At 36.1% G+C, this 14,246-nt stretch overlaps 1 protein-coding gene across 1 annotated transcript; it reads left to right on the top strand.

Annotated features, from left to right (window-relative positions):
- Positions 1 to 272: 272 nt before the first annotated feature.
- LOC138314963 (cilia- and flagella-associated protein 221-like) lies at positions 273 to 12,276 on the top strand. The gene is made up of 22 exons (XM_069255627.1): positions 273 to 536; positions 1,470 to 1,657; positions 2,056 to 2,151; positions 2,436 to 2,536; positions 3,178 to 3,281; positions 3,600 to 3,756; positions 4,160 to 4,280; positions 4,559 to 4,670; positions 4,876 to 4,928; positions 5,222 to 5,374; positions 5,746 to 5,838; positions 5,982 to 6,174; positions 6,667 to 6,797; positions 6,949 to 7,029; positions 7,235 to 7,342; positions 7,602 to 7,796; positions 8,103 to 8,255; positions 9,142 to 9,242; positions 9,472 to 9,561; positions 10,114 to 10,230; positions 10,585 to 10,656; positions 11,059 to 12,276. Exons 1-22 carry the CDS (start codon positions 398 to 400, stop codon positions 11,183 to 11,185), a joined length of 2,685 nt encoding a protein of 894 aa, XP_069111728.1. The 5' UTR covers positions 273 to 397; the 3' UTR covers positions 11,186 to 12,276.
- The last annotated feature ends 1,970 nt before the right edge of the window (positions 12,277 to 14,246 follow it).

Below are 14,246 nucleotides of genomic sequence, written 5' to 3' on the forward strand. Positions count from 1 at the left end.
CGGGAATTTTCCTACAACTTTATTTATCTCCTTGAAAGAAGAGTTCCAGCCATTTGTAAACTTCCGTCGGCGGAGTTATCTCCTTGGAGACGTAAGTTTTAAAAAAATAGTTCACAAATTCCTTTATTTCACAACTAAACTAAAAAAAATATCGTTGTGGTAATTTTAATATGCTTTGAAAAATACTGATTCGATTGCAATCAGTACTATTGATGATCAAACTGTTAACAAGGAATAATTACCATTAATATCATGAACTATTTTACTGCGCTCTCCACGGGTAGTGATACGGTCGTAAACAACATGGCGGAGAGTACCGTCTAATTCAAGGAAAAATCATGTAGACTAAACAGGATTATTTTACCATTATACAATGTTGTATTGAAAACAAAACAAAATGCCAGCTGTCACTGCAATGAGCAGGGCCTTTACGGACCCTGTGGGTCTCTCAGGAGAGAAAGGCTTGCTGATTGACACCATGGAACTCGTCGAGCCGAAGAAGCAACAAACGGTTCCCAATCACCTGCTGGAAACAAGTATGAGAGTTTTCCCGATGAAACATTAAAGATTTTAATCGTTAAATTAAATCATTGTGTACAAATATAACCAATGAAAAATTATGAACACATTTAAAATGTAGTAAGAAATCGTTACACACGTGTCATGTAGATTGGGATGCTGGGCTAGACCATTTTATTTTGAGAAAAAGTGTTCGAATCTGAGACCTCCAAACACTAGGACTCTCTATAGGTCTAGGAGATAGATTTTCTTTTAGAACTAGGAGTCTGGACTACCTTGTCGCCAATGGTCAACTGGCCAGAACCAGTAAACTAATTTCTTCCTTTTTCAATCTTCACTTTAAGACTCGACAGACTCGCCAGCAGTCACTTTGGGGCTCAAACTCTGGACCTTTAAAACATTCAGATACTCTACTTATCGAGCTATCTGGTCGTCTTTGTCCAACCCAGTCCAGTTCCGCTACACTCTTCCCCTTTTTCTCAAAATCTTAGCCCTTGAAGACACAAGACCCTTACTGGAACCAAACCAGTCGTGATGAAACAGTAGTTATTATTGTGTGCATATCCTACTGTGGGTCCAGATTTCTCAAAATCTGAAGCTGTTGACGAATACTTCATGATGGTGTTGTTTTGTTTATGTGAAATAATGTCTTGAGATGCAAACAATTATTTTTTCCTAAATAATGACTACTGTTCCTTCACGACTATTGGTAGGGTCCCAGTGATACCCCTGTGTGTATTTTATTGAGTGCCATTTTTGTAACAGAAGAGAAAATTTACTGTCACACTGGAGCTCAAACCTGAGACCTATGAACAATTACAGGATGTGCTACCACCAATTGACCCCCAAAGAGGGTGAATGGTCACTTATCCTATGTGAGTACATGCAAATATCTCGTGTAGCTTGTCTTTACCCTAGGTTTAATCCTATCATTGATATCGATCTTGCAGAGATCTACTCCACTGTTTCCCAAAATGCCATGGTACAGGCAAAACCGGCTGTGGTGCACTTTGGGGGATACACGCTGCACAAGAAACATGTACAAAAACTCAGTATTGTCAACGCCTCCACAGAAGTCATCAGAATGCATATTATTCCTCCTCAAACTAAATACTTTTACCTGAAGTATAAGAAAACAGTAAGTTTTAGTTTAAAGGTTTAGCTAATTATGCACTCTGTGCTGTATGCATAAAATTATAATATTCTTTGAAAAGAAGGCTTACTGTAGGCCTTTTATTTTTGGTGGTTATGTTTAGTGATATTACCATACTTTGAAGTCCTTAAAATCAACTGAGCTGAACATAGTAAATGTATACCAGAATTGAATAATCAATATCTGTTATAAAAAAAAAAACAGTTCCATGTATTACTTATTTTAAGTGATAATGTTCATTTTTGATAGCTGTAATGCCATGTTTTGTTTCATTCTTTTATAAAACATACCAAAAACTACCATCAATACTAAAGTTTATTACTCCACTTTATGATATTCATTACATATTGACTTATGGCACCGTTTGTTTTTGTGTGTTACAGGAAAGATTAGTCCCTGGCCTTACGATAGAATGTACAATAGAGTTCACTCCAGACGAATGGCGTTACTATTATGACTGCATCAGGATCAACTGTCCCGTATGTACAATTTGAAGCTAAAACATTTCGTAATTTCCGTCTTATTTCATTTATACATTTAGAGGGTCATTCATTTAAAAAAAAAAATTAGCGGGTGCAGAATTTTGGAATGTTGGTGTAATTTCTATGTTAAACAATTACAAAACTTTGATGGATTTTATTGGTTCTAACTCAAAGACTTGATGCTCTGAATTAAGTCACTGCACCCCCCTATCACCCTATATGGTACTACATATTTCAGAATGAACTGCCACTTGTAACTAGAGCTGGTGTTATATTTGTAGGGTGAGGAGAACCTGGTTATCCCTGTACATGCCTACCCTGTGATGAGTACAGATGACTTTCCACAACAGTTCAGTTTTCCTCCTGTACCTGTGGGACACAAGTAAGTACATCTATAACCATCCTAATTATACATCTCCAGGCCCCTCCCACCTAAAACCTTCAACTTTAACCTCCCAAGTTCCTGCAAGTATTCTAATTTCTTAGCCAAATTACCAACTTTTGTCTGCTATTCTTCCCGAGCCCCAAACCCCAAACCCTCAAAACCTAGATATGGTATATGTAGAACTCAGGTAAACCCTACAACTGTGTCTCCTACTCCCAACTATGCCCCCCCCCCCCCCAAATTTGTCCTGTAATTTTATTATCCCACTCACAACAAACTTCCGCTTTCATCTCCAGTCATTTAAAGTCCAGTTTCACCCTCTTCCCTTTCACAGAATCTCCACTTTATTCTAGTACCTATAACATATTGGAAACAGGCAAGGTAATTCTGCTATATCTTATAGCATGTGTTTCCCATACCTCCATCCCCTTGACTTAAGTATTATCTATAATAGCCTTGAAACAATGCAATAGACACACTTACATATGAATGAGATGCAAAGAGTGAACGATATCATATGATATAAAAGTCTATGTATGCTACCAAATTTTTTAACCTGACAAGCTGTAATGTTTCAAGTTGCTATTATTATGTATTTTATAAACATTATGTTAAATTTTCTATACATGATGTTACAGGATGACCAAAGTGTTTCCTCTAAGATGTGAAGCACCAATCGACTTTGAATTCAATTTGACATACATCCAGCCACATCCATCATTCTCAGTCCAACCCATGACAGGCAAGTAGTTATATAAGTTTAGCCAAATATATACAATTATCTCCCCTTGTAGGTAGGTATCGATTGTATTGTCATCAGTAAGTAATGTTCTAATGGTTGTTTCAATGGGTAAAAGATGATCTCAAAGGCAAATAACTATACCTATCTACAAGGGGCGATAACTTTATATTATGCAAATTATACATGATAAACTTCTTGAGGCCAAGCTTCTTTCTTGCTTAGGTTTGGTCTTCTTATTAATTTAGAATACTTTTGTGTATTTACAGGTGTAATAAACTTTTTCAGTATTTTATTAAGAATAAGGTTTGTTTTCCTCAGGTGTAATACCGGCCCATGGAGAGACTGAAGTGTCGGTGACATTCGCTCCACTAGAATTCCTTACAGCTATGATGAAGATACAGTTAGTGATATCCCAGTTTAACTCCAAACCAATCATCTGTAATTTCTGTGGAACCTCCTTACCTGGAATGTTAAAGTACGTTATTTTCAAATGTGATCAGAAAATCGGACATTGCATATAAGTTCCTTTTTTTCTCCTTTGTGAAATAGGGTAAGGAACATAAAGTGTTACATATGTCTCTAATTTTGTCCCATTCTATCCCATTGTAGCACATTAGTATTTTATATAAATATGGTATCTGTTAATATTGTTTGGACATTTCTAGTTTGAAAAAAGCCTTGACTATTTCTGAAGTCTTGATTGGCAAGTGTACCTTTCAGTTAAGTGCTTGATTTTTGTCTCTTTGAGAATGTCAGCTGTCTTTATGAGGAAATATTTCAAGACATTATCAGATTGCTGATATTTTTTGCAGAGAAAGATTTCTGTGTAATTATGTTTTGTTTTGAAGATTTTTGAAATTGTATCTTGATATTTGAAGGGAGATATCAGAGCAGCAATTTGAAGGTGAGGAGATACTTGACCCGCGATCCTTAACTCCTCTTGGAAGGTCACGTAAGAAAAAACAGAAAGGCAAACCAAAGAAAGCTGAAGTCCAACAGGTACGTCCCTATTTATTGACAATTATAATGCCATCTATTTTATACTGGTTGTTACATAATTTTGCCAGCTCATTAATAGGAAACATGACATTGATAAATTTATCAATCACAATGATAGAAAATATTATAAATTTTTTGACTTTTCAGTCTAAAGCACAAAATACAAACTAAATGTAATGGCTTTAGTCAGTGCTGTAGAATTCAACAAATGATGCAACTATACAAATATGTCTTCCAATGTCACATATATGTATGTAAAATAATATTTATGCTGACAGGATATAGAGTATGGAGGTGTAAAGTTTCCCCCACAACTAGACACACCATACGCTGTCGCACAGGTTTTAAACCAAGAACCAGGCAAATTACGAGCCAAGGATCTCAGAGAAAGTAAGTCAGACAATAGCTGCTTGAGACCTCATTGACTTGACAACATCATGGTAACACTTTTGAGGTTATGGGGTATTTGAGACAAATTTAATTGAAAAAGAGAAAAAAAAAATATGTATGATAATTTTCTAGTGTTAGAATGTTTTCTTTTCTTTTATACGACAATATTTTTATAGTGATTTATCTTTTTCTTTATTATTTAAAGCTGTGATAACCAAAAGTAAAGACAAGCCAAAAGCTGCTACACGACAAATGAAAGTAAGTAAACATTTCTTCAGAACTTTAACAAAGTATGCACAGATTCTCTCAAATGTAATTTTTGTTTACCTTTCAAAAAAAGTTTTTTAATTATGAAATCAAAATTGAAAAAGACATTGAGATTTTTCTTAAGAATGTGTTTTTTTTTATATGAAAACAATAAAGGATTCAGATATCTGTATATATATCTGAAAGGTCTTGAACTTCAAAACCATCGTTGGTGTTGACGCTGTTATTAAGGTATTCAGGAACTTTACACCAAAGTATGATAATACATATATTACTGTGACCAGGAAGCCGTGTTTGAACACAGTGTACGACAGAATGTTTACGAGGAACGGCAGAACCAACTAAGATGGCAGGTGAAACTTGGAGACGATCAGATTACTAATGCTGACCGAGAGAAGATCCTGGTTGCTCGCAATGATGCATGGGATCAGTACAAAGTATGTAGATCATGGTGAAAAAATTCAATAAGCTTGATTATGTATATAATTAGATTACTAAGGTGTAAATTCATTAGGTTTCTTTTCAGTTTCTATATCCAATTATGAAGTGTCTTTATTAGCTGAAAAATGAACCTGTCTTTGCTGATGTGGTTGCACTATATATATGTGATTAGACACTATTATTCAAACAGATGACTTCATAAAGTTCACAGAAATGTCAAATAGCTATCTCAGGATGACAGAAGGCATTTACCTCATGGACACTGTTAATATTTCATTTCTTTCAATTGCTCTACCTAAATCGATGGAAATTCCATAAGCTGCCCAGATTTTGCTCAGGGTTTTGACAAAAACTTGTTTGTTTCCAGTATGAGCGTCGAGGCGATCCAATTCCAGCAGATGAATTCAATCGACAGGAATCTGCAACAACATTTAAACGTACATTCCGAGAATCAACAACTGTAAGTCTACTGTTCCATTCAATTTATCCTTGATGTTTATATCCATTTGAACAGTAGTTCAGCATTTAAAGCACTACAGCATTAAATCTTTAAGTGGACTTATAACTGGAAGAAAAAGTTAACAGATTTCCTTTGTTTTACAGTTGGCACCAGATACTGCTAAATTTGATACTTATACCAACGATCAATGGGCGGTCCGTCATGCTGCACTCGATCGCTTTGCCCAGGCTGGTCGCAGGGTCATCCTGCATGCCAGAGTCAACCACAAACTGAACTCATTACGGAAGATGGTGGAGGATTGGCGAAAGGAGAAATTCAGTGCAGGAATAGTGTCTCGTACGTAAATAGAAGGAAATCTCAGATATCTTTATAAATACACATTCAGAACTCAAAACTTACATTGAAGTCACTAAAGACAATAGCATCTTTATAGAATGAAAATGATTATGAATTAGATTATACCACCATACAGCAGTTTTGACCTGTAAAAGACTTCATTAGAACTCAAAGTGAACATTATTAGAACTCAAAGTAAACATTATTAGAAAGAGAAGTAAATAAAATCCGTGTTCTAATGCAACACTGGTAATCTGTTTTGAACTTGTAGAGACAATTTTTCATGAGGGCATAGCTTTTAAAGATTCAAGTTTAAAACTCTTCTATTTATGAATCCCTTGTAGATAAAACATATAATATAGAAATGCAACAAACTGGGTAGAACAGATTAATTACAATGTCTCAAACACCAGATTTGATCACATACTATCGTGGCGAGATATATTTTCTGATGTCATTCCAAGTTTACATTACTTCTGTTACACTGTACAGAGGAGCACAAAGACAAGGTTGAAGACGAGGAACAAAAGGAAATGATCCCTGCAAACTTACCGCTTCACTATTCTAAGGTCAAACGGCATCAGTTTGTCTCTTACTCCACCCCCAATGTCAAGGACGACATGGTGAGTCAACTATATCATAAACTCTTATATTCATATTGAGTCAGGCCCCAGGTGGCTCTTGCAAAAAACCTAAATCTTATTTATAAATACAGATATCTGCATTGTGTATACCTTGTCTTAAAATTCTATTGTTATTTTTGTATTGACACAGGCTCCTGATGCTTTAGGAATCGTACCATTCACACCAACAAATGTGGTGGTGAAAAGGAAGGTACCATTTTTCCAGTTAAAGGTAAGTTGAAAGGTTTTTTTGATCAGTATGAATTTAATCATGAAATTTGTGCTATACATTTAAATAGCTTACATATGATTTTCATTTTAAGGTTTGTTATTTATATAACAATTAAAGTTCATATGGTTAATTGTTAATCAAATATGGCTACCAGGATCAGTAAATCAGTTGTTTGAACAATTTGTAATTTTGTATCTTTTTCTAGGTACCACAACAGTATAAGATCCAAGGTTACAAACCTCACGATGTCCACTCTTCCTCCGGAGGATATGTGGCTCCCAAGTTAGCTCGCCCTCTGAGGACTGGGGCAGAGGTAAAGTTGTCTTTTGATGTACATATAACAAAGGGCCAAACTGCCTGTTTTACCTGTTGTAACACACAGAGCCTTCAGTTTTGCTATAACATAGTCCATAGGTGAATATTGCTATAGTGATATTTAGTAACCCCTGGGATATTGAGGATGGATAATGAAGTGTCCCAGATTAGCTTGCCTATAAAGTCCCAGCAATGAGATATACTGCATCACTGTTTTATATACTCTGTATTATAAAGACGGTTTTTACGTTTACCAGGAGGAGGTCATCAGTGTACCCGAGGCCCCCGTCCCTAGTGGAGCAGTATCACAAGTGAGGAGTAGTATGACCCTGGACACATCAGATGAGATAGCTGTACCAGAAACTCTGGAGGAAGTCAGGATTAAGCCAGCCCCTCTCATCGCTCCAGCGTCCCTATTCCAGCCTGTGGAATATCCATCATTACATATATTTGTAAGTACATTGTGACTGTGTCTTATCTATTTAAAGCAAGTTTAGAAAATAAGTCATTATTTCATAGTATTTGTACTATCATACCATCAATGATACTCTCTAATGTATCATGATGGAATACCGAGTTATGACTGTTGGGTCATATGCTCTACAGTTATCAGTTAATGATGATTAGATAATTCAAATTCCTTAAGACTGGTAATTGGATACAAAATTATTTGCAATTTTAATCTGCATGTTACCTGTAATACATCAACAATTTATTCTAAAGAAAATAAGAATATCCCTGTTTTATTTGCTATGAAGAATCCGTCCCCTGGACTACAAGTTTTCCAGTCTCCTATGCCGTATGCTGAGGTTGATGCAGACTTCCATCTGTGTCCATTGCCGCGATATTTCCGGGCAGATCATGCCTCAAATCCACATGCTGCCACACAAAGGAAGTACTTAGACCGGGAGGTAAGGTTACCAATGGGATCCATGTGGGAGAATTTTTTTTGTTTTGCCTCACTTAAAAAGGTCAAAGAATATTTTTTGATTCATCTTAAAGGGACAATTCAGTCTAAGAGAACATTGAAATTTATACATATCGAAAAAAAACCCAGTTCTAATGGAAATTAGATCAGTCAGTTTTACTGCGATATGCCTGAAAAGCCCATAGTGGTGACATGTGTGTAAAACTCACTCGCTGTCCGCCATTACACACTGTGGTCGAACTTCTTGTATGCCGAACCCTGTCCCTTGCTCGTAGAGTAATGCAACTTTTGTCTAAAACTGCTCAGATCGCTCTGACAGTAGTGTGTTTACCTTATTAGGTGAATTGTCTTGCCTAAAAAATCATTTTATCATCTTCTCAGTGGTTATGCAGTTCATTTGTTTAACGTGCGTAACTTTGGCTCGGGTATGGGTACAGCGTCCATATTGTACCTGCTTAATCGTATTGATCAACAATTTGATATTTTACCAATATTAATTAAAATACTTAACAATGTCGTGGAATTGGTCAATGTTTTAGGTTATATGTTTCATAAGAAATGTAGAACAATACATTTATGCTATATTTTGCTTCTTGGTTCTGTAAAAGAATTACCCTGAGTGAATTGTCTCTTTAAAAATCAAATGTCAGCCAATTCGATTCCATTAAGTTATTCAAATGGTAAAAAATGACCCTTGGCTACCTTAATAAACTATTTTATGCAGGTCTATTATTTGTGACTTTAATTATATTTGTATATTTTTGAACATCAGTTATTGAAATAACATAGCAATTAATGGCTTTTTGAAAAGCAATAATTTACTAAGGGTTTAAAAAAAGACAATTTTATTTTTTATTTTCATGTTTTAGGATGTGATTCGTGGAATCATGGCATGGAGAAAGTTTCCGTCTCAGGGACTTACGTCTCTGACCAACACGCCAACACTGTCCAATGTCTGGGTCCCTAGGTGGTATGTACTCAATCATTACATAGTGGTCAATTGAATCAGAGGATGTAATGACAATTCAACTCACACAGGCTCCTTGTGACACTTTGGTTTCTCTTTGTAATTCAAGTTGTATGTTCTGTTTTACTTTTGGGAGATCTCATGAAAAATAAACTGACAAAAAAGCAAACTTATTACAGATTTTCATCTTGAAAAAGACCTTCTTTTATCATGCCGCTGTCGAATATTTTAGGGATGATCCATTTGGAGGGGAAATGTTACCAGAAACAGTACCAGGCCTTCTAGACTCATTACCTGAGGATGACAAGAAAAACATCGAAGAGTGAGTATATGAAATCCAAACACTTTGAAAGAAAATAAGTAAGTGAGCTATTAAAATATTCTAACTTTTCATGGTCATGGCAGCATTGTCGAATGTAATTCTCCTCTCTAACCTCTGGTGACAATATGTGATGTGTGGTTCAAACTTCAGGCCTAACGTAACTGTGGTATTTTGAATTTGGCTCAAATGAGTAAGCAATATCATTTACAAGGGGTGTCATGCATTTGCTTCCCAACAGAAGCTGTTATAATACACAAGCTAGGGAATGAACATTTCGATATCAACATAGTTTTCACACACCCTTTTCAACTTCAGAGTATGAATTATTACACAAGTTTTGAAGATATAGTAGCCTTTAGGGAAAACTCATCACATATGTAACCCCGGTCAATATTAGCCACAATATGCCTCTCAATCCCTTGTGGAGGCAGTGATAAATTTACCTACATAAAATTCTGCACTCCGTTAGACATATACCATGGCTACCTGTCTCTTAGGTAACAATCACAACAAACAACCTCATGTTTATTCATTTAACAATTTTGTTTCCAGTGAGGAAGCAGACGAGGATTTGACACCACCCACAACTGTAGTGCTCACTCCAGACATGGTCAATGCCCAGTTTCCAGTGCTCGACCCTAATGGACCATCAGATGAAAAGATTTCAGCGTAAGCAGTCATAACAGTTGATATCATAGCAAAATTAAGTGATAGACTCTAAAAGATCCTTCCAGGATAACCTTCTACCAATGTTTGCAATTCTAAAAGTGTTTGTATCCTTTTTGTGAGGGGATCCAATTTTCCTCATAATTTGGATGTACATTTTCATTATTTTGAAATTTATATTCTCAACTTTGCACATAATTTATGTACTTTTAACTTATACTGAGTAAATATCTGAGTAGAGAAAGTTTCTGTGCTATATTTGCTTTTGATAACTTCAATCTAGACTTTATCTATTAAATTGATTGTTAATCATTCATCTATTGTTAAATTGAAATGTTTCATTTCCTGTGATCTCAGGGACTCCTTCCCGTATGGAAACAAGTTACCGTCTACCAACATTCCTGTGTCCAGCACGGGTCCAGTCCCAAGGTAAACTCAATTATTCCTTCGTTAATTTGTGTTTAACATCAGGGGATAGCATACTAGTCCATCCTCGTTCTGACAGTTGTCCCCAAGATTTTTATTTTTTTCGTGTCTTGATTTTATGGACTTTTTCCCTAATTTCTAAATGTTGTGCTGAAAGACAACTAACTCTGATTGCTCTTCAGATAATGTGATAAAGTAGCCAGCAATTACTACAAAGCTTGAAATAGTTTTTAAAATGTGTATGTGCAAAATGTCATCTCCGCCTATTCGAATACTCTGGATATTCAAATATTTTTTTCTGGAAAATACCCTATGCAAATAAGCGGAATCCTTTGTATATCCAGTTGATTTTATTAGAATGAATTGTGTATATCATTGTTACAACAAATGCTTTTATTTATACAGAGAGAAAAGAGAACAAGAAATAGAGTATTTTATGAACAAAAGGTACAATCGTCTCGGAGCCAAAATACAGGCAAGAACTACAACTCTCAACCTTCAAGTGACTGACCCTAACATTCTACTGCAGTGAAGGATGACCACGTACTTAGCTCTATACCAACAGTCTGGTCCTACAGAAAAATGTCACACATTGATGGTATGTCATACAGAAACTGTGTGTCATACAGTGGTTCTGTCATACAATAGCTGTGTGTCATACAGCTGTAATGTCATACTAATGTGTGTCATACAGGGAAAATGTCATCCCGATAGTGATTACTGATTCAAGCAACTTTGCTTTAAAACTGTGATATCTACAAAGGAAGACACTCTTTATTAACTTTTGAATTCCATGAATCAGCAACGCACTAAACTCTCAAGTAATATATTGTCCCTCTCACATTGCAAAGTGCTTCAATCAATGTGCTGTCAGTATAGAGGCATTGTGAGTTTTTGGGACAAGGCTGTTTGATCTGCAAGTGAACTCAGGATAGAAAAGGTTATATGTCTGTTTTGTGTAAATCATATATATTTCATGAGGTATTTTTTCTGTTAATTTGAAAGACTGTCGATACAGAAAGAAAACCAAATCCCCATTTAAGTATGCCTTTTAAAGAAAAATCTTTGAAAAGTAATCTGTACACCTTATTTCTATGATCAGAGATATAACATCTATATAACAATTTCTGATAGTCGCAGCCCATAGGACTAGTAGGGAATCACCGACTTTCATTCTTGTAATTGTTTGGAAATTTCTGGTCCATGTATTCAGAACACCAAGGAGTGAAAGACTATTAAATGTTTGTTCTAATAAATCATTTTGCCTCGTGTTTAAGGTTACAGGGTAAATGAAAATTAAAATTTATTCCCTACATTGGTTTAAGTGTGGAGATCTACGCTAAACATTCAGTTTAAAGATTGGCCTACTTTTATTATCAAATGAATGAGTTTATAACAAATTCATACGTTTTCAGATGTGTTGTTGCAGTATCTTGGTATTCAAAATTGAAAAACTGTCTCCTGAGTAAGTTTTCTTTCTTTGTTGTGTTGTACATTGTATTATGTTAAAAGAAGAAAAAAATTGTATATATATAATTTTTAAATTATAATGTACGATTGTGAACATAAATGCACTGTAAATTGAGTGAATTTGTACAATTAAAAGGTCAATTTCATAACATATTCTGTGTGTACTGTTATAACATATATATAGCTGGTCTATTCTTCACGAGTGTTGGATACAGACTCTAACACGATTGTCAAAAAGATGATTAGCACCCGAATTGTCAAATGTTCATAACGTATTTGTTACAAAACCTGCCATTCTCAAAATTTGACAAGAAGGTAAAGAATTGAGTACTTCAGTCTTTTTCAATCAGTGGCCACGAAAGACACAATGCTCACATTTATGTTGGATATTTTTGAGAGTAGGCAGTTGGTTATATTCTTTGTAAAGTGGAATGGAATGAATCCCGGTGTATTGCCCTCTGGTAAAACTATCAACTCCCACTCCCCATCAACAGTATGATGGCATATTCAGGGGACCCAGTTGTTTAAAAAGATTATTTAGCCTAATTGACACCAATTTTCAAATCAAGATAAAATCAATTGCAAAATCAAAACTACTTGATAGACTTCAATGAAACTTGGCAGGGATGTTTTGGACTATGTGTTGTTTCAAGGCTCAATTTTGGGGGCAATTATAACTATAACTATCACTATACACTACAGTAAAACATGTTTATGACGAACACACGACAGTCATTTTTTTCCAATCAAGATTTCTTTAAGATGCTCCACCGCCGACAGAACATAAGTGATACTCATCATTTGAATAATAATTGGTGTTTAATCATGTAGATTTTGTCTAATTAACACCAACAAGAGGCCCAAAGGGCCTGTAACGCTCGCCTGGTTTGTAATGCTAAGTTATGTCCTGAATACAGGTTCATTATTTATTTTCCAAAGGAATCTAAATATTTACCTTTATTTCCCCGATCAGGCCTCGTCCCTCCTGTCCCCAGGGGGTCATAGCCAAAATTTATACAACCTCTATTCCCCTTCCCCCAAGGATGTTTCTGGCTAAATTTGGTTACAATCTATGTAGATCCCTATAACTAGTAGCGATTTTAAGGATTTACCTCTGTTTCTCCTATTGGGTTCCGCCCCTCCTGCCCCTGGGGGGGGGGGGGTTGAGGGGGTTTGAGCCAAAATTTTTACAAATTTTGACAATTGGTTAATATGCGAACTCTTTTAGCGATTTAATGGATTACCTCTATTTCCCCTACGTGGCCCAACCCCTCCCGCCCCGGTGTCAGAGCCAAAATTTACAAAAGCCCTGTTCCCCTTTGCCCAAGGATGGTTCTGACCAAATTTGGTTACAATCCATGCAGAACTCTATGATTAGTAGCGATTTAATGGATTTACCTCTATTTCCCCTACGTGGCCCAACCCCTCCCGCCCCCAGGGTGTCAGAGCCAAAAATTACAAAAGCTCTGTTTCCGTTTGCCCAAGGATGGTTCTGGCCAAATTTGGTTACAATCCATGCAGAACTCTATGAGTAGTAGCATTTAAAGGATTTTCCTCTATTTCCCCTATTGGGCCCCGCCCCTCCTGCCCCTGGGGGGTCAGAGCCAAAATTTATACAAACTCTGTTCCCATTTCCCCAAGGATGCTTCTGGTCAAATTTGATTAGAATCCATGCAGAACTCTATGACAAGTAGCGATTTAAAGGATAAACCTCTGTTTCCCCTATTGGGCTGCGCTTCTACTGCCCCAGGGGGTCAGAGCCAAAATTTACACAAACTCTGTTCCCCTTCCCCCAAGGATGTTTCTGGCTAAATTTGGTTAGAATCCATGTAGAACTCTATGACTAGTAGCGTTTTAAAGGAAATGCTGACGGACGACGGATGTCGCGCCATGACATAAGCTCACCGGCCCTTCGGGCCAGGTGAGCAAGCTAAAAATAATATAATTTAGTTTGCCTTTGGTGCATGCGCAATCAGTATTTAATTTCATATAGGACATAGTGCTACAGATTTTTTTCGTGATGCAGTTAATTATTTTTAATATTTTTATCTTGAAGTAAAATTAGAAGCTCAAATTTTTCAATGGTGGTAATGGTGTAAAAATAGTAACTTTTGTAACTGAAA

This window comes from Argopecten irradians, chromosome 2 (genome assembly GCF_041381155.1).
Source record: "Argopecten irradians isolate NY chromosome 2, Ai_NY, whole genome shotgun sequence".
NCBI classification, from domain to species: Eukaryota; Metazoa; Mollusca; class Bivalvia; order Pectinida; family Pectinidae; genus Argopecten; species Argopecten irradians.